A 21,184-nucleotide genomic window follows, 5' to 3' on the forward strand; every position below is an offset into this window, starting at 1 on the left:
CTGGGCCCAGAGAAACAAACCCCCCTGGGTCTGTCTGTCCTCCCAGCAGAGAAACAAACCCCCCCGGGTCTGTCTGTCCTCCTGGGCCCAGAGAAACAACCCCCCCGGGTCTGTCTGTCCTCCCAGCACAGAGAAACAACCCCCCTGGGTCTGTCTGTCCTGCCAGCACAGAGAAACAACCCCCCCGGTCTGTCTGTCCTCCCAGCACAGAGAAACAACCCCCCCGGGTCTGTCCGTCCTCCCGGGCCCAGAAAAACAACCCCCCTGGGTCTGTCTGTCCTGCCAGCACAGAGGAACAACCCCCGCGGGTCTGTCTGTCCTCCTTGCTCTGCAGCCCCCCCTGCTCCCCCCCCGCCCTCGGGGGCAGAAGGAGCTCAGGCCCGTGTGCCAGGCGGGCCCGCGCGGCGGGGCGAGGGCCGGAGGCCTTTTCCCGCGCGCGCGAGGGCTTCCCTCCAACGCAGCCGCTCCTGTCCTGCTCCCTGTAGTTCTGCCTGGGCGGTTGGGGTCCGGGGGGGGGGTGGGGTGTGGAGGAACACAAAGGACCCCAGACAATAGGGCGAGCGGGCGCGTTCCTCACACCCATGGCGGCCGGCGAATGAGCTTTGTCTCCGGCCTCTGCCTCCCTCCGTTTCGGGGGCGGCCGCTGCTCCTTTGTTCGGGCGCTGCCTGCCAGGGGTGAGACAGGCAGGTGAGCGGCGCGGGGGGCCGGGGGGCTGGCGGCGCGCTGCGGCGGGCGCATATTAATAGATTTCCCCAGCCTGTCGCCGGGCGTTTGAGTTGATTCATGAGACTCCCCCGTCTTGGGGGACGACGGACGCGGCCGGGTGGGGGGGGAGAGAGAAAGCGGGGAGAGAGCTATTGTCTGGCGGGCCCGCGGCCCTGCCAGCGCTGCTCCTGCGGCTGCCACCGCCACCCCGAGCCGTGAAAGCGCTTGGCACCTTTGCCCCGACGTCCCTCCCGTCCTGGGGTGTCCGTCTGTCCGGGGCGATGCGAGGTGGGACCGGCTGATACCCGCGCGGCAGGCGCGTCCCTGCGGCCGGGGGCGGGGGGGCAGGTTCCCGAACGCGCCGCCTCGAAGCGCAAAAGCAGCGGCGCGCCGGTCGCGACAGGGCTGCGTCCACGCAAGGGCTGCTCGTGCAGTTGAAAGCACTTCCACCCAATGCCTCAGGGGCATCGGACATCAAGCATGGAAAAGCTTTTCGGTGCTTCTTCTTGTTTTTTTTTTTTTTTTTTTGTTTGCTTGTTCGTGTTGTTTTTTTTGGTTTTTTTTAATAACGGCAGCTGTAGATTTTACACTAGATTTTATGGTTGGCTGTCATCTTTGAGCAAAATAAATATGCAGCTGGTGGGCAGATATTAGTCAAGCAGCAGCCAGCCTCTGTCTTGAAAACGCCGATTCAGGTACAGCATTTGATAACGCTCATATGGAAAGGGCGTGTGTGGTGAGGCCGGGGAAGGAAAACAAACAAGGCGGCGTGTATTCCATCATGCTGACAAAGACCTGGATTGTACATGCTGGGGTGCAAATAGGATTGTTTGCATATTCAGCCGACTCTCTCTTCCCTTCTCTCCATCCCCACGTCCTGGCGGTGCCTGAGCTCCTTGGGGAGCTGTTTGAGTCGGGGGGGGACAAAGGTGCACGGGGGAGGGGGGTGGAGGAGCACGTCGAAGAGGGTTGAGAGCAGAGAGGGTGCTGCTTTTGGGGGCTACAATGGAAAGGGGTTAGCTGGTGGGATAAAGCTCCAGGAGTAGGGTTTATCGGGCTGAATGTAGGAAGCTAGAGATGAGCTTGTCTGACAGCTTTCCTTTTATATCCCTCACATGCAGCTCATCCTGTCCTGAACTACACAGCGAACAACACATGCTCCAGAGCAAAGTAAAAGTCACAGGTTTGATTTTTTTTTTTTTTTTATCCCTTTCTTTTTCTCAGCTGCCAAGGAATAAAGCTGAACTGAGGGGGAAAGGAGCATTTATTCCCAGTGGGTAAAGAGAGGCCGGCTGAAATGAAGGATTTTCTTCAGCTATAGCGCTCCCCGGGGCAGCAAACCCCACCTCTGAGTTTCCAGTAAACCTATCGGGACCACAAAGCAAACAAATCAAGAAATATCAAGGTGTATTTACTCTCCAGTTAACCTGCTGCCCCGCTCCCTCTCCGGCACACATTGGCAGCACGCAAGGGTGCACCCTGACGCTGCGTCCCGGGAAGGGGGGCACGGCTGCGAGCCCGGCCGCGAAGAGGTGACCGAATGAGGACCTGACTCCCAATTCCTGCTCTCCGGCCGTCGCAGCGTGGAAAGGGGGGAGCTGGAGGGGAGCCTGTGCTGGGAACGGCGGCGCTGGGGGGGCTGTGCCAGCCCTTTGCGCTGTCTGCTCTCAGCAAGGCAGAAAATTGGTTGTAAAGGGGAATTCGCACGTGCCTGTTTGCAGCTGGGGCCGGCGGAGCTTATGTTAGAGGTCACCTGGACTCGGCCGCTGTCGAATACTGGCTGCACGTGAGAGGGGTTTCCTGAACTCCATGTTTCATTTGGTGACACATCCAGAACCTCTGGGAAGAGCTCCTCCACATAAGCTTGTCCTCAAGTTTTTTGTAGGTCTTTTTTTTTTTTTTTTTTTTTTTCATTTTTTTCTTCTTCCTTCTTTTAAAGAGAATAAGGCAATCCCAGCATTTCAATGAAGTTGCCTCCTAGCCTCTTGTTTCACAGCACGTGGCCTTCCTGAAGAACCAAGGAAATGCTGATGAATTGGGCGTAGGAGATTTGCCTGCCGTTCCTTCCCCCGTCTAATGTTCCTCCCTGCGCGTCCTGCCCCTAGTCGCTCCGTTAACTTGTCTCTGCTTATAACGCTCCGTACATCACACACAACCGGGTGCTTTGCGCTCTGATTAAGATCATGCTGTGTACAAGAAAATACAAATTAGCTCCGGCCTTTGGGCTCCTAACAAGTTTCCAGCGCCACTTTCAGCACCACAGAGATTGTGTAACTCCGCGTCCTCCGTGCAGTGACGTCTCCCCCTCCGTCATGAGCGGGGCTGGCTGCCGCACATCCAGGTTCAGCTGCGAATGCTTCAAGCAGCTTTTAGCACTGAAGGAGTAAGAGAGGTTGCCAGCCGCCGGGTGAAATGCAGGAACTTGATTTTTCTTGCTAGGGGACAACGATGCGGGAAGGGATAGAAGGAGGAGGATTTCCTGGGTAATTCCTCAAATCTTGATGTTTGTGCAAATACTTCCCAGTTTAATGTGCGCTGAGCGACCCGGGAGCCCAGCACAGGGAGAACTAATGCCTCAGGACAGGATTAACCCTTGAAGGAAGAGTACAGTAGCATCTTACATAAACTGTGGCTTAAGTTTGCCAGATCTTTTATGCAACGAAGCACAGGGTGCTTTCCTGCCTCCTCCGGGGATTCAAGCCGGGTACGCTGCGCTGCACCATTTCAGTGTTGCTGGCAGGAGGGCTGAGGCTGCAGCTATCATCTCGTGTTTTCAGCAGAAACCTTTAAGTCTCGGCAACTTCCTCCAAAGATGCTGAACCAAACACTGTCCAGACCCGCAAGTGAACGAGCTGCGAACGACATCACTGGCTCGAAACGGCGCGTGGGCACGACGTGGGCGAATGTTCCCTGCACTGGGTGTTTTCTAAAGGTCTCTGAAGCATGAGGCATGACTGAATGACTTGTGTTTTCTTTAAATGACGAGTGGGTGAATCCTGAAACGTTGGGCTGCTTTTATTTTTGTTAGATGTGTGTGGGCTGACAACATGACTCAGTATTTTCTCCGCAGATGCAAAGATCATATTGCCAATTCTGGGTATACTTCGGGCAGCTTCATGCAGAGAACTGGAATGCTTTTTTAGTCTGGAGGTTTGCTTTTTGGCAGCCTTAAGTCTTCTGATGTGAAAAATAAATAAATAATTTTAAAAATGAGTGTTTTTCCAAAATGTACAAAAATACACTGAAGAAATGACCGAACATGGGGAAACTACCTCTACCCCCACGCTTTTCCAACAATTTATCTGATTGTTTTCATGTTATTCTGGAAGTGTCCAATAGTTTCTGGGGTTTTGTTTCTGATTCTCCCTAGTCTCGGCTGCTCCTGCGCCACCTCTTTGTCTGCTGAGTATCATCTCTGGTATTTGTGTAACCAGCCGTGCCCTGCCAGGTGAGAGCCACTGTCCTCTGACTGATGCGTGTGAGCTCTTCCTCTGCTCTCAAGAGACAAGTAGGTGTATTTGTGTGCACGTGTATGTGGTTCCGCCAGTACCCGCAAGTGACAAAAGTCCCAGAAAATTTCCCTTTCTCCTTTCTGGCAACCTCCCTGCCCTGCTCCCCCTTCTTTATCCTCCCTGAATGCCACCTAGAGCATATGGCACGTGCTTTGGGAGAGGCACAAAGCCAGGCATGGACTGCTGATGCTTTTATTGTGCAATGATGAGTGTTCTCTGCTGTCATCCCCTCCTCCCTGCTGCTGAGCAGAGTGCTGGTAGTCATGTCCTTGATAAGAATAGGTTGCTTGCCAAGACCCTTACCTCTAATCATAGCCCAGTATCCTAGAGACACCGACAAACCATTTTTCCCTGATGATACTAGCCCTCAGCCCACCATGAACCTTGCTGAAGATCTAGGAATAGCTAGAAAATACTAGACTTGTGGGCGAAGGATGTTGTATGGCAAAGATTGTCTTTGGGGGAGATCAGAAGATGATGTGCCTATAGATGTAGTCTGCAGAGCGTGCAGGGTGAAATGAATTCCATAGACTCTGCTTTTTTTGATCTCTAACAGTAACTTTAACCACAGAAAAATTCCCACACTCGACCCCTATCAATGGTCTTGGCTAATGTGACCTGTAGTTTGCACCACAGCCTAAATCTCACTCTGATCCTGACTCTGTACTGGCCTGTACGACAGTGAGCCATACCTGACCCATAGCTAATTACAAGTCATATGCACAAGCATGTACTGTAGTGCTAGGAGACTGTATCCTCTTCCTATCATTCTAGCTCCTTTGTTCTGAGCCGTACTCCCTATTCCTGACATTTTCTCTAGCCTCTGCTGCCCACCCATGGCAATAATTCACCCCAGACTTTATGTCGAGTGCATCCGTTGGCTCTCCAGCCCTAGCAGGAAACTGCTTGATTTGGTTAGCTCTAGTGCTTTTGTAGCCCTATCCCCAAAAGACAAGAACTGGGTACCGGTCCGTATCATATCTCTGCAATCCTTACATTATTTGTGAATAATCCTAGACTTTCAGCCCTTTCTACCCCAAAGCCTGATTCTAGCCTTAACCATAAACTATCAGCCAACATTCCTCCAAACATAACCCGAAGCCTTCTGCCTCGCTGGTTACCAGCACTTGGGCTTGCCCAGAGGGGCAAAGAAGGAGGTGATGCTCTTTAGTCCTGGGTGACCCAATTCCTAACTCTGACTTTAGTGCTGGCAGACCCGATGCTCTTTGTATACCGGCCCGTACTTCTGAGCGCCGGAGCTGTTCACCCCCGCTAGCCCCAGCCCTCAGGACTGTGTTTTTAACCGGCTTTGCTGGAGTCTGGGCACAGGGCTGGGGGCAGCCAGTGGGGCTTGCTCAGGCCACGTTTTGATGGTGTATAGGTTGGAAAGATTTTTCTGGGGGCATGGTTTAAGGGACCAACTGGCTTGCTCCAGCTGCCGAGGGGATGGTAGGCTGGGTGCAACCTCGAGCGTGGAGCGTGGCAGTGTCCGTGCATCAGTGAGAGGGCAGGGGGGCACGCTGCCACCGGGAAGCAGCGGTGGGTTAGGGATGGTTAGAAAAGCCTGAGAATGGCTGATGCGTTCGGGTGGCCCCTCTCCTTTCTTACAAAAAGCCTCACTGCTCCTGCCTGCTTACTTCTCACCGCCCTCTGTCACCGTTTCCACCCCTTGTCCTCCTGCCTCTGGATCTCCACAGCTACTTGCTCCTCTAAAGCTGGTTCTTCAGCCCTCCCCAGCCATGTGGCACAGCTGTCTCGCCTGCTTTTGGCTGTCAGACTTCATCCAGGGACCAAGCATATAAATCCTATGTTGCTTATTACAAGGCACTCTGTACCTCATATTTCAAGTTGGCATGTCTTGCCGGTTGGGAGCTGAGAACGGAGAGGGCTACGGTCCCAGGTCTCTCCAGGCGTCAGTGTGTTGCCGTGAATAATGAGCTTGCTTCTGAAGTTTTTTGGGGATTGGGCTCTAAACTGGCTTCATTTATTTGTTTACATTCGAGGCTGGTATTGCATTTTTTTGTTTCTAAACTGCATTTGATAAGATGGGCATATAAAAGCTCTCCAAGTTTCAGGGAAGAATACTTATTAAAAGTGGTTTTATAATTCTCTCACAGTACGTGGTCTTTGGCTTTTCTGAACTTTTGCTGTGTTACATTCAAGTATAGTTCAGTGTGGTAGGAAAGAAAGCTTGGAAAGAGAAAAGCTGACAGAGAGCAGATGAGACTGAGAGGGAGATGGAGCGGGTTTACGCTTCTTTTTTACGACAGATGAAGTCAGTATTCCTCACCTGCTTGAGGAGTGCTCACAGCAGACTGAATCACTAACACACCTTGTTCTGAATTAAATCACAGCAGCAAAAGGACGTAGTGTGTGGCAGCAGAGAAAAATGCTTATTAAATGGTGAGCTTTGCTTTGCGTGCTTACGGTCGCAACTTCTTTCTTTTCCGTAAAACCCAAGTTTGTTGCAGTAATCAAGGGAAGGTCCCCTCAGCGTGCCGAGCCCAGCCGGCTTCCTCGTTCTTTGCACTCGCGCCGCCGGGCAGCTTTGTTCCACGTCAAGTGAAAACTTCCTCCTCCAGCCCACGAACACTGGACTCACCCTGAACAAACCAAGGTCTCCTCGCCACGCAACGCAGGTTAGGCAGCCTCACCCCCATCTCCTACAGGAATACCCAACGGCGCGCTTTACCACGGCCCTTAAGAGTTTTGTCGTTTGCAGACGCCTCCTGAAATGCGGCATGTGTGTGTTTTTATGGGCACCTTGGATAAAGTTACAAGTGCAGCTGGTGACTGCAGCTTCAAGATAAAACTTGCGACGTGACAACCTGAGAAGCGGCAAACTAAGGAGCAAAGAATTGTTCATTTTCAGACTCCAGCGTGGCTACACACACTGACGCTTCGCTGCGCAAACACAGAGCAACAACTTGAACTTGAGCAGCTAGTTGTCTCTTGGTAGTAGTTGTTATATTCCCTGTAATTGTTTCTGCAAGAGCTTGCAGGCCCTACCATTAATATGCATCTTCCTGGGTGTGCTTTTGAATCAGGTCGGTAAAGGAGAACCATTATTTTTCATGAGAAAGCCTTTTGGTATGTATTGTTTCCAGAAACCCTGAAATCATCATTTGTTACCTTGCTGATGTTTTTTTTTTTACCACTAATAAGCTCAACATCAGCTTTTTAGAGGACTGATTTGTCTGTGGCCACATTCCGAGTTGCTGAAATACAACAATTTGTTGGAAATACGTCGGGGTATCTTGGAAAACATGAGTACCGAAACACCCACTAATGACATCCTGCAGGTCAGAACCACATGCACTTTCTAAATAGGTCAGGATCTGGTAGTTCTTGTAAGACATCCTTTATGTTTCCTGTATTTCATCCTCCGTTCAGTCACACAGCCTGCGTGCTGGATTTATTTGTTTTACATTTCTTTTTCTGTCCAATTTGCTGCCAAGTCATCATCTCATGTTGCTGTCTTATATAAATGTTAACATTAGCTAGCTTCACAATAACAGCCTGGAAAGGAAACATTTACTTCTGAGCTTCCCCCTGCCAAACAAACATACAGTGTGGTTTTTTGTGGCTACTGGTGGTTAAGGGCATGGGATACAAAATTATAATGCCGTATGCGCGGTTAGTCTATTACAGTTACGATCACCATAGTGTGCGTGCGCTTCAAGGTATTTGTTGTTTCACTTTTAAATTGGTACATTCAGCGTGGAGGACATGACTCCCCACGCCCTCTACAACATCATCTCTGGAAGTGCTGGAGACTGCCTGTCAGCAGGGGAAAAAAAAAAAAAAAAAAAAAAAATCTCCATTTTAAGCTAAATTCCACAGGTGGAATTCAGTTTGCGCACTGGAGAGTTGGGATAAACCTTCTTCTTAAAAAAAAAAAAAAACAAAACAAAACCCCGCTGTAAAGGAACACTATTTCACGCTGACTTTTTGTGACCCTTGGTTGGGTGTTCAGCTACCTGTACTGAGTCCACGCGAGAAGGACTAAGACCCACGGAAACCTCCTGGAGCAGCCCCCGGCTGCTCCCCCCGTCTCCCCCGCGGGATGTCCCCGCTCCCGAGGAACCGGGGCGAACCAGCCGCCGCCCCCGGCCCCGCGGGACGCGACCCACGGGCGCTGCCACCCGGGACACCCCACCGCCCTGGGTGGGGGGGAAGTGGAGCGGGGGACGCGCCTGCGCGGCCCGACAACAAAGTCGGGGCCCTTCGGGCGCCTTCGGCGCTGCTCGGCCGTTTCCGCCGCCGGTTGCATAACGGAGCGGGGGGGGGGGGGGGGAGCCGGCGCGCGCGCCGCCGCCCGCCCCCCCCCGCCCGTGTCCTCGCGGCACCCTGCCCCTCCCCCTCCCCGCGTGACACCGCCCGGCGGAGGGCGGGGGGGGGGGGGGGGGCGGGCAGGGCCAGCGCGTGCCTCCCGCGCCCCGCCTCCCGCGGGGTGGGGAGGGGGGGTGGGGGGGGAGCCGAGGGCAAACGGCACGTGCGCTCCCCCCCCCCCCCTCAACCCCCGCCCCTCGCCCAATGGGAGCCCGCTCCCCCCGCGCACGCTCCGTGCCGGCCTCTCGCGGGGCGGGGGCGTTCCGAAGTGCGCAGGCGCAGCGGGGACGGTGGGGGGGGCGGTGTGTCGTGTCCCCCCCCCCCCCCTCCTCCTCCTCCTCCACCTCCCGGAGCGGGGGGGGGGGGGGGGGCGCGTGTGTGTGTGCGCGCGCGCGCGCGCGGGTGACGCACGTGCGCGCGCCCCCGCGCGCTGTTGTCCGCTCGCTCCCGCGCCGCCCGCCCGTGCCTGCCGGCGGCGGGGCGCGCGCGGCGTGTGGGGCTGGCACGCGCGCTGTTGTTATTGGTGCCGCCGGCCGTCGGCAGAGGGAGGGGGAGGCGGAGCGGGCGGGCGCCTCAGTCAGTGAGTTCTTTAAAGATGGCCGGAGCGGCGGCGGCGGCGGCCGCCGCGACCCCCGTGTACTGCGTGTGCCGGGAGCCCTACGACGTGAGCCGCTTCATGATCGAGTGCGACATCTGCAAGGACTGGTTCCACGGCAGGTAGGCGGCGGGGGGGGGGGGGGGGCGCGGCGGCGGCGGCGGGGGGGGGAACCCGCCGGGTCGGTCGGTCGGTCGGTCGGCCGGGCGCCGGCGGTCACCCCCCTCCCGGGAACGGCCGCGGGGGACAATGGCTACGCGGCGGCAGCACCGAGCCGGGGGCGGGGGGGGGGGGGGGGGGAAGGAACGGGCTCCTGTCCGCTCCGGCTCCCCCCCCGGCGGCGGTGGCAGCGGCCGGTACCGGCGAAGGTTGCCGTCCCCGGGCACATGGGTCCTCGCTGGCGAAGGGGGCGGCCGGGCCGGGCGAGGCGAGGCCGGTTATGAAAGAGCAACAGATGCGGCGCTCCCGGGTCGGCGGCTTCGCTGGCGGGGCCGGCGCCCCCCCCCCCCCCCCCCTGCTTCCACCCCCCCCCCTTCCCTAAAGTTGAGCCGGCTTTGGGGAGGCGTTGTGTCCCCCCCTCCCCTCTTGCCCCGCTCCTCCGGGGGGGGGGGTCTCTCCCGGGACAGGGCGGTCTTTTCGCGGAGAAGTGCGGAGGGGTGGGGGGGGGGGCACCGCGCCGGGTGCCGGGGCTCTCCCCCGGGCTCCTGGCTCGCCGTGCGTTTCGTTTGGGGTGGGCGGAGGAGGGAGGAGGGGTCGCCCCGCACCTCTCGCCGCTTTGACGTTTCCAGCCCGGTCCCGAGCGGCCGCCGCCGACTCGCGTGTGTTTTGCGAGACGAGCGTGTGAATAATAAAGGCCCCGGCTGCGAGCAGGAGGAGGAGGAGGAGGAGGCGGTGGGGATTCACGGGCAGTTAAACAAAGGAGCAAGTTGGGGGCCCGCGGCTCAAGCGGCTCGGCCGGGCTGGGGCTGCGGGGCTCCGAGTTGTCGCCCCCATTATGTGGGGGAGCCCCGGCGCCGGCGTGCGGGCCGGGGAGCTGGCGGCTGCGTGGGAAGTGCCTGGTGATCGACAGCAGGACATTTAAATACCATCCCCCCCCCCTCTACACACACACACCCTCCCCTCCCCGTGTAACAAAAACAGGCTCCCGGCGAGACGCCCGCCTCGCCCTCTGCCGGCACCGGGCAGAGCCGGGCCGGGCCGGGCCGCCGCGCCCCGAAGTTGCCCCGACACCGGGGGCTTCGCCCCTCGGCTGCGCGGCCACCCGCGGAACAAAGCGGGGGGGGGGGCCCGGGGGGGAGAGGTGCCGTGCTGGCCGGCCGCCTTCGCCTTTCATCGCTCCCCCTCGGCGCTTGCAGTGCCTCTTTTTATTTTTTTCTGTGTGTGTATTGTTGTTTTTTTTTTCGTTATTTATTTATTTATTTATTTATTTATTTATTTATTTATTTATTTATTTATTAAATTATTATTTCTTCCCCCCCCCGCGACGGCAAAAGGAAAACGCCGGCTGAAAGTAGGTTGCGTATCTAAGGTGTTACTTAACAGCAATTGCTACACATGGGTGTTTTCTTGCCACCTTTTCAGGATGAAAGGAAGGCTTTCAGCGTTTCAGATGTTGGCTTGTACACGTGTTGAGTTGGTTTGCTCTTTGTATAGGGGTTTCCCTCGACTCGAACCATGGTATAATAGAAACTATGAAAAGGGCTTTGTAAACTGTAAAAACGGGCAAAGCAAAATTGCGGTACGTTTAAAAACAACCCCTCATTAATGCTTCTAACTAGACTGCTGCTGCTCTTGCCGGTAGTGTTGCCTGAAGCTAGATGCACAACAGCGTTTTTGGAGGACAGTAGCTTAATACAAGTTCGTCAAAACTTGATTGCTGCTTGTAGTGAAGGTGCAGACCTCATCTGAAAGTCTAAGAGTATCTAAAGACTGCTACATAGCTTGTGAAAGAAAACATGCAGTCTAAAATCTTGGAAGTTTTTGGCAAACTTCTTGGTTTCATGCTTTCTTGATTTCCACCACCACCCCCCCCCCCCGCCTATGGAATGGGATTGTCACTTCATGTTAAGAAATATATAAACCCATGCTTACTTAAGGCTGTGGTGCACTAGCATGATACCTAGCACGTATTATTGGATTACGGACTCTTTGCTGCCTTCCTGTGTATAGTCAAGAGAGTGCCTTAGCAATACGCTGGAGGCAGTACGAAGTCTGTTCTGACAGATTGGTGCTAGTCCCTTTAAATTTAGGGTGGTATTTTTTCTGGGTGTTCTTCTTGCACGCTCTGTCTTCAAATTACTGTATTTTAGTTCACGGTTATCATTGTATTCTCAAATATGCATTTCATTGGTTCTGGCAAATATTTGTGTAAAAACAAATATTTTTATGTGCCTTACAAGGTTTTGAACCTACATTCTTGGTTTTAGTTAGTCTACTACTGGGCCTAACATCCGGCCACAATCTTGTGTAATTACCTCTTGCTGAACAAAAGAGCATAACGTGTGTGTCTGTGGTGTCCTAGGCTTCATCACTTTCCTGAATGGCTTGTGAGAGTGGAGAGACTAGAGACTTAGATGTGACAAACAAAGTTGCCCGTCTTTCAGATGGGCAAATCCATTTGTATTTTAGACAATTTTTGTATTTTCCCAGTCTTTTTATCTTCTTTAAATTAAAACATCACATGAGCTTGTTTCCTCCTTTCTGCCTTTGACCGGGATAACCGCCAGCTAGAATGCAGCAGAAAAACTCCTTTATGCTACTCTAAATGTTCAACTTTTTCTTGAATCTGTTCAGTAGCTCTTGACACCTATTTAACTTCCTGGCTTCATCTTCAAATGCTACGTATCGTAGCATGGTACTTCTCATTCTGTCTCTGTCTCCCTTAATTTTTTTGATGCTCTACCTCAGTGATTAGGTTAACTACGTACTGTCATCTTTTTTCACTTGTGTTTTTTACTGTGATATATGTAATGTTATGCACAGAATACTTTTTTTAAAAACCGATCTGGTAGTCAGCTCTGTTCTTGGAATATGCTTGTGGAGTTTGCAGAAATCCTATCTATTGTCAGCTGTGAAACTTCCGTCCTTTTATCTGTCTGTGATACCTGTACTCAACTAGATTTATGCGCACTGCATAGATGTCACTTACTCTAGTGGACTAGATTTCAGACAGGTCGGAACAAATTTAAGTTTAAGCATATAATTCAGTTTTTGTCTGCACAATGTAATGTTGTCTGTAATGCTCCAGGAGTTAAAAGATTGTAGAGTTAGCTTTTTAGGGCCGTTTGCTTTGTAAAGCTGCACTGGTACTGTACTGGTTGTAAAGGAGCATGGAGAAGTTTGTCGGTAAAACTAAGAATTAAAAATGCAGGTGCCCCATGAAGTTTTCTTTTTCAAGGGATGTGTTTTGTTTGTCAACAAATGTGCACTGAACTTCTAGCATGTCTCAATGACAAAGAGGGTGAGAAGCTATCAAATGTGTGAATGTCAATTAAAGTAACGTCTCTGCCTTTTAAAATGCCTGTAACCCTTTTAATGTATTTTTTTATGTTAAAAGATTTTTTTGAAGCAAAGGAAATGTTTCATTCTTTAAAGCCAGAGCAGTGGGGAAAAGGAAAGGAAAGCATCCTTTTTTGGTTCAAAAGTGGTAATTTTTCCTAAAATTTCATAATGGTGTCAACTTTGGCATCTCTTTCTCAAGGAGAAGAAAGAAAAGCAGCCCATCCAGCTTTGTTCAGCTTGCATCTTTGGAGTTTTATCTAAATGAAACTTAAATTTAGAAGCCATAAATCCTTTTTTCTTTTATAAATTTTTATGTTTAGAGAAATCAGCATCTCATTTGAGCAGTTTAGAGCACAATACAGGAAATTCAGCACTAATCTGTACGTAGTGTACGTACATACATACTTCTGTGCAAAGCAAAATCAAATGGATTAAATTTATATGGAATTGTTTTTAAATTGATAGCTTTTGCTCTCAAGATTAATTCTGTATTCTGTGTAGTCGTCTTGAAAGAATTAACTTTTTTCTTCTTTCCTAGAGCAGTTCATTGATGGCATGTAGAACTTTGCCATTAAGTGTTTGATGTTTTTAACAGCTTTGTCATTATTAAAAAACATTTAATAACATCATTTGAAAAGAAAGGTAATTCATGTACCTTCTGAGGATGATTATTTAAATTGCAGATGCCTGGAGGCTTTTTTCTCAAATGGAAAAAAAAATCAGTGCTGAAATCACATCTCGGCTAAGTTAATGCAGAACATAGTTTTTCTGATATTGTATAGATTTGAGCATGTCTTCATTTGGTCTCTGAAGAAACATAAAATTACTCAGCCACTCCTTAATCTGATCTCAATTTCAAAATCAAGGTTCCCTCTTGCAGCTGCTCTGTTACATGGTACAGGTCCCTCTTAATGCACTGGTTTGTACTCTGAAGGCAGGCTTTCTCCTTTAGAAAAGAAGGAAATGCACATGCTATGGTGACTACTTTTCCTGAATTGGTTCTTTGTTTTGGAGCTTTATACATGAGGTTCTGCACGATGGACTTCGCCAACTCTTTGCTGCTGAAAGAGTCTGTCCCACTCCTGGCTGCATGCTACTATAATTTCTCTTTTGCTGGTTCAGTGCTTGTCTGATTGTTTGGTAAATCAGCTCTGCCCAGAAAAGTGACAAAACCCATTCTGTTTCTGGGGTAGCTTGTCGTTGGGTTACTGATCTGAACAGGCTCATCAAGGGCTAGGATGAGTCCCAGACTGTTGCAAAACACTTGGTGAGGACTGTGTTGCTGCAGGAGATGATGGTGGGTGGGAAGAGACAGGGGAGTTGCCCATTTTTCTTCCTCGCTGCCCACTTTGGGATCAATGGCTCACCCGGTTTTGTGGAACCTTGGTTTTGTGTCTCAGTCACCATACGTGGTTCTGCTTTGAATCTGATGGCCTCGGCCCAGACCCATCTGCTCATCTAGTGGGGTCGGTAGCAAGCAAGGCATTTGGAGTGCAGCCGTGGTGTTGCAACCCCAGAGCATCGTCTGCTTGCAGAGGCAGGCAAAGCTCCTGCATCTGTCTTAAGGGGACTTAGAGGGCAAGGTATGGTGATGCTCACGTCAAGAAAAATGGAGACTGCAAAGAGATGCTGTTAACAAATGCCTTCTGGTGCAGACCTCCTGTTTACAGAAAATTAAGGCCCCGTCATTATAAACGTTCAGGGGCCTGAACTGAATCAGCAAATCCCTGTCTGGTCACTAGAGACTCCTAAGCTGACTTTATGGCTTTTATAAGGTATAAGCTTTAAATTCTTCCTGTGGCAACTGGGTGTATGTTAGGGAATTGTTTTAGACCTCAAGGAAAAGTTAATATATTAGTTAACCTTACTTTTCTTTGGTTTAGCCTTGCTCCCTCAGAGGTAGGGTGGAAGCCATTGAGCTGTGTGTCCTCTGCTGAAGAATTAAGTGACTTCAGCTCTTCCAACAACACAAAAGCTGAAACAGTTTTGTTTAAAGTAGAGAGAAACTAATAATAATAAGGATGCCAGACTACCACTTGTGTAATTGGGTGTCTGTTTCCAATCCTTTTATATTCTTCATTTGGGCGAGCCATTTTTTCCCCTTCTTGGTTCCCATCTGTGAAGTGGGAAGACTTATTAATATATATTACGGTAGATGCATTCTACCGTAATAAGCACTACAGAGTAGTAAGTATTCAAATTTCCTCATTTTTTTGAAACTGTGTAATAACATGTAGAATTATATGTAAAAGTTTTTTTCTGTATGGTTATCTTGAAAAACTGGCTTTATTTGACGTATGTATACTTTGAACGTTAACGCTTCTTTCCTTTAGATCTGTAATTTGGTAATGTCCTGAGTTTGAGTGAGTGGTGGGGTTTTTTGGTAGCAGGGGGATGGGGGCTATAAGGGTGGCCTGGTCCTATCTCAAATCCCAAGCCTGGCTTATTTGTCCCTTCTCATCGCTGGGAGAGAAGGGATGTGTGAGCGGCTGCGTGGTGCTCAGTTGCCCTCTCAGCTCAAACCACGACAGGTAATTTTGTTTCATTTGATGTTCTAGAATAAGAAGTGGTAGGTATTTTAGAATATGCCGTCTGACATAATAACTATGACAAAGGGGAAAAAAAAAAAAAAAAAGTATTGTCCAACAGGGTACATAATTCAGCTTTTAAAATTAGAATTGCAACAAGATTCTAGTGAGCTTCTAAACAATTGTTAAATGCTAATAGTTCTAATTTATAACGTACAAATTAATTATTGACTATTCAGTGTTAGCTAAAAGAGACAAAGGTTCAGAATTAGAGATCTAAACACTACTTTTAATTTTTTGTAATGTTATAGTTGATCTGTATCAACGTTTTTGGCATCATTGTTTTTTCTTTGGCCATACTTGACCTTGCAAATGAAGGCTTTGTAAGTATTTATGTGTAATTTAACTGGCTAATAGTGAAATTTTTATTAGCTAGTTAATTTATGATGATTTTATATTCTAAAATGTGATTTGTTGATGCTTACGCAGTACTTCGGTGTCTTCCTTTCCCTTTGTTATATTTAATACCTGCTTGATTTGACTAAAGAATGAAAATGTTTTCAGAAGGCTCTGTTTTGTGACTTCTGTATCTACAGACTCCAGAGATAAGAGAAGTCTGGGTGGGGGAGGCTGCGGCTTGGTACGCTTAATTTCTCTATATATCTGCTGGGTGCTACAGTGCAGAGTGTGAAATAGGTTCCTTTTATTTTAAACTTACCTTGATCTTTTTATAATGCTGAGTTCTCTTACGGCAACACAATGGCAATAAAATGGATTAAGCCTTACAGTGGAATATCGCTCTGTTAACTGTCAGTGGGTAAAATCACATTAATTTTGTTTTCATTCTTCATTTGTGGTTTCTAGCTTCTTTTTGTGGACAGTTGTCATATTCATTAGCAGATTTCTTATGCTCTGCGCACTTTCTGTATCATCTTTTGAAAGATCCTGTGATACAATGTCTCTGTTCTGTTTACATGGCAGTTTGCACGAATTGAAGATGAACTCATGCTCTTCATGTAAATATTTGTACTTTCCCTGCATCATTTTAAAATAAGATACCATTGTCTCAGAACAACTGTGTGTAATCAGTAAAGACTTTCATAGGTACAATCTGCACGCTCAAAACCAGAAACGTGGTCAAGCTTTACATTTGTCTCATTGCTGTAGTATGAAAATTCAATTAAGAACATTTCTATTGCTTTATTAGCAACGTAGGAGAGATATTTTACTGAAATATACAGCTTTTAAAATAGCTAAGCTATTTTTCATTTGTCAGTCCTTTCTAATGTATTGTAACATTAGCTCATGAATACACAGAACTAACAATCTATGGAGTATGAATAGTCTTAAGATGTCTGCTATATGGTGGTAATGTGGATTTATGTGGCTAGTTACATCTCCTCAGGTCAATTCTGCTTTTGAATGGAATTAATATTTAATACTGTTTTCTCCATTACTTCAGCATTAACTAAAGCAGACTTTAAAACGGGTCTTTCTTTCTGAAAATATTGAGTTCATTGTTGCTTGGGCTGGCATAAATGCTGATGTTTGCCACAAAAGCAAGAAAGCTTTTTTTAAAAACCCTCCCACATCATTCTGTCTTAAGAGCCAACTGGAGTGAGGGTGACTGTTCTAAATTTTTAATATATTGTGGTACAAAGTCTATTTATTTTCATTTGAAACTGTCAGCTGACATTGCAGCTAGCCTGGGAAATTAATTTCATAAATTTAATTGTGTTTGTTCCATTTACATTAATGCTTTATTCACTTAAAGGCTCTTAAAGCACTATTCATGAAAATGAGTGCAAGAAAAGGTGACTTTCTGAGGAATGAAGTCTTTGATGTTGAGGATATAGGATTGGCCTGATCTGTCATTTTTGCCACTTATCAGGCAGTATTTTCTGAACAGACTGACATTTTTCTTTTGGGATATTGATGTTTGAGGGCCGATAAACAAAGGCCAGATTGGACGAATGAAGAGCAGCCAAAGAAACCGCTATGTCTTATTACCCAGTAGTACTTGTAAAACTTCGAGTTGGCTTGCTCAAGGTACAGATCTTTAGTTTTGTTTCAATAACGGAAGTATTTGTATCTCTTCACTGAAGGACTACATCATGCTGTTGCCTTGCAAAACTCAGTTTCAAGAACAGGTGGAAGTGAAATGAGGCACTGCAACTTAATGTTCAGCTTTCAGGGGTGCCGATGGGCAGATCTGTGAGCTGCAGAGTGCCATAGAAAGCAGGTTTGGAACAATACCAGAAGTAAGATAGCCGTGCTAATGTGACATTGTGCCCAGACAAATGTTGCCAGTCTGTCTCTCAGGATAGCGTTTTCCCTTTTTATCTCATGATGCTGTGCTTTGTTGACGTGCCACAGGCTCAAGCCCAAACATGCTGTCTAGGTATTTCTCTGTGCTCCGTTGCTTATTTAAGATAGGACCAAAATCATGTTATCAAAAATGGTGTACACATGTAGTCTCTTGAATCCCAACTTCAGTTCTGACGACAGTATTTGTCTGCCCAGAGGACACATCAGTGTGATGCAGAGGTGAGCAGCAACTCGCTGCCTCTGATGCTGTGCCCTCCCCAGGACCTCTGGGGGCATCACTTTGAGTCTCTTCATGCTGCAGTAAAATGTGCTGCTCTGATGTAATGAATACAGGAGAAGTAGTTTAGAATACTGTTCTCATTCTTGCTAAGAATGAATGGGGCAGCTGTAGTATTGAGTGTTTGGACTAGCATCCTTGCTGAAAAGTGTCTTAACAGAGTGCAAGCAAATGCCTTGGCTGTAGCTTATACTTCCAACATGGTCAGCTGTCTTGTGCTTGAAGCATCATGAAACTCTGTTAAGAAATGTTTAGGTAGGAACCAGTCAGGAGTATCATTTGAGTAGATCAGAATTTTCTGAAGTGAAGATGTAACTCCTAAGTGCTGCTGCAGATGTTACCTCTTGGCTTTTATATTTTATCCGTAAGGGGAAATTCTAATTGAGTTTTGTTTTTTGGAGTTGGGGTCTCAGCTGGCATCACCAATGAGAAAGTACTGTGCGTTCTATTTCCTGGCCCTTATTTGAATGCGGAAATTATTGACTGATGAAAAAAAACCACAAACCCTCCACTGTATAGAAGAATAAAGCTTTTTATTCCTAGTCACTTGTGCCGGATACTGAATAGACTTATTACTATAAGAGAGATCAGAATTTTGTATATAGGTGAAAGGAAGGATATACTGTTTGTGCCAGTGCTTGACCTGTTCACGTGAGGTGCTGCTGCCTGCTTCTCACCAAGATGCCTCGCATGCAAGTGGTCTTTCTCCAAAAGTGGTTTCCGTTCATTAAGGAATAAATTTGAGATATCTCTACAATCCTGTTTGTTTATTGCACATTAGTGCTCTTGTGCTTTTTTTTTTTTTTTTATTTTCCCCCAGCATGTGAATGTCAGTGCACATCTCCACCTCAGTTGGCTGAATCTTTCTCTTTCATGGGGTAGCACTGCATCTAATTCTCTTTTTTTCTTTGATGCTACATGCAGTCTTAAACAGAGGTGTTATGTGGGGAGGGGGACACAGAAATGTGACAAAATCATGAAAAAGTAGTAAAATATGGGGAAATAAAGCTTTAGCCTTCACTGTGGTCTGATGATCAGTGAAATCATTTTGAGCAAACATCTTGTGTGTCTGGACTAAACTTAGATGAAACAGGCAGTGGTGCATTTACGTCATGTAATGAAGAGTGAACTGCAATGCATTCCTTACCGCTCGCGGCACGTGTGTGCTGACAATGGGAGTGAGTGCATCCTGTAGGATGTGGTGTCTGTTCCCAGTGCAAACCACGTGGAGAGTTCCTAGGCAGTAGCTTGTGGACCACGTAGCATCTTGAAGCAGAAGAGCCTCCATCTAGTTTTCCACACTGTCCCAGGCAGCACTAGTAAAATATGATATGCTTTTTTAACATGTTAGTGAATGTTTTGATTATCTATTTTTCTGTTGTTTTTTTGTTTTTTTTTTTTTTTTTTGTTTTTTTTTTTTTTTTTTGTTTGTTTTTTTTTTTTTTTTGTATAGCTAATGGGGAGTTTGGAGACAGAAGTAGCAGGTAAATGTGTTTTATGTACTTGATTGTTGGTTAACATAGTATAGTAAAATTCTGTTTCTTATAATGCCAACCTGCAAAAATTGGATAAGTCTCTTTCCAGTGTGAATGTATACATTGCTCTGAGCCTCTGAGAAATTAGTCAGCTTTCTATGCATTTTGTGCATCGTTATATTTTGGAACAAAGCTTTTGTTAGTAAATATTCTCTATCCCTTAATATGCTTGCCAGTGTCAGGTATACACTCATAAGTGCTTGGAAGAAAAACTGTAAGTCTCTAAATGATCATTGGTGGAAACTTACTGACTGTATTGAAAATTTACTGACTACATGCTAAGAAGCTGGGAGTAAAGCAGGTATTTCCTTTTCAGAACTCTGTACCAGACACAAAGTAGCTGAACAGGACCTCTGGTTTTCAGGTGCCTGAAAAGTCAGAACTGAGATTAGGAGATTTTTCTGTTCTCACGGAGTATCTACAAAGGGAGCCAGCAGCATAGCGAAGAAGTGACAGTCTTCTAGGTGAAAAACTGGATGGAGAGGGGATAGAAGAATGAAGGCAATGCAGAAGGAAATGGACATCAGAACAAAGAATACTTGGGGCGTATTAACTTGTACTGCAAAAGCCTGGAGTTTTAAATTTGAACATTAGCCTGTGAGTGAAAAAAGCCTCTGTGCTAAAATATGGGCTGCAATGACCAATCACTCTGAAGTGTGGAGAAGCCAAGTTCTGATGCAGCCAGTAGGTTTGCTGATGCTGAAACAGATGCATGGTTGAATTTTTGATTTGATGGAAACTACTTTATAGTGTGCAGAAAATAAGGAGTGACAATCAACATTAAGTTAAATGTAAAATGTAGCTTTCTGTATCTTTCTCTGAGTAGAATCTAACCTGAATCGGCTGCATCAAGTCCAATGCTAATTATTGCATTTTCTGAAGATAAATACACAGTTTGAGGTTGTCTTATGTAACTGTGGTTTGAATTGCTAAAAGTAAGCTGTCTTTTAAAAGAAAGCTGACTCTGGGTGTATTTAAATTGATGTACTACAAATTATATTGTCAGGTTGGGGAATGCTCACTCTTCAAATAGGTAGATTGCTTTATCTTGATATTTTTAGTTAGTTTCATAGCCAGTGCTATGTGATACAAACAAACTGATAAATAAACTTTTCTTCTGTACTTGAATTGTAAGGAAATGGCTTCATACTTTTCATTCAGTGAATTATTGAACTCATTAAAGGCTCTTTAAAGATCACTGACCTCTAAATCTTTATTTAGGAAACACTTGTGGTAAAGGATTGTTCTCATGTGAAGTATTTATAACTTTTTGTTGATTATTAAAGAAAAACCTTTTTGGCACTTTTGGATTATGTTAGTAGAAGTTGTAAGGAAAACCAAAACATTACTATTGCTTTCAGACCAGAAGAACAACAACTGTTTAAGTGTTACTTGTACTGCAGAAGTCTGGCAGGTATGAGTCAGGTTGTAGGCAAATTTAAAGTCCTTGCCAGTTCCTGAAATGCTTAGAGAAATGGACAGTTCTGAGTTCTTCTAAAGAAAAACAGGTGCAGTCATAGTCAGGTGATAGACTGTTGTGTTGCTGTAGGAAGCACTATTAAATCAGAAGACCAAGAGAAAATATTAGTATGCCTTAAGACCTGCAAAAGGTTGTGGTGTAATGCATACTCACTGTAGGTATTTATTTACTAATGTCAGGAGCAGGGACCAGAACTCAAGATAATCTTGTCACTGTGCAAGTGCCCTACCAGAAGATTATGTTTGGGTCATGTTACATTCTGTTCTGGGTCTGTAATTCTTGGATTTTTTTTTTTTTTTTTTCTTCAGAGTAAGATGTCACAAGTGGGGGAGATAAAGATTGTCTTTACATAAAAAGCAACCTGGAGGTGAACATTCCCTTGAGATGTGT

The 21,184-nt window shown here is 47.3% G+C and overlaps 1 protein-coding gene and 1 long non-coding RNA gene across 3 annotated transcripts in view; both read left to right on the plus strand.

Moving 5' to 3' along the window:
- Positions 1–1,875: 1,875 nt before the first annotated feature.
- On the plus strand, positions 1,876–7,881 carry LOC116962358. The gene is made up of 4 exons (XR_006165563.1): positions 1,876–3,638; positions 4,077–4,214; positions 6,690–6,857; positions 6,941–7,881. It is a non-coding gene; the product is annotated as an uncharacterized LOC116962358 (long non-coding RNA).
- A 1,125-nt stretch (positions 7,882–9,006) lies between these two features.
- The window catches only part of KDM7A (lysine demethylase 7A), a 69,334-nt gene continuing 57,156 nt past the window's right edge, over positions 9,007–21,184 (plus strand). For both annotated transcript variants that reach the window (XM_042795335.1, XM_042795336.1), the window contains exon 1: positions 9,007–9,267. In XM_042795335.1, the coding sequence (XP_042651269.1) occupies positions 9,146–9,267 (122 nt within the window). In that variant the 5' untranslated portion in view covers positions 9,007–9,145. The remainder of the gene's footprint in view (positions 9,268–21,184) is intronic.

Source organism: Tyto alba, unplaced genomic scaffold (assembly GCF_018691265.1).
Source record: "Tyto alba isolate M040663 unplaced genomic scaffold, T.alba_DEE_v4.0 Super-Scaffold_21, whole genome shotgun sequence".
NCBI lineage: Eukaryota > Metazoa > Chordata > Aves > Strigiformes > Tytonidae > Tyto > Tyto alba.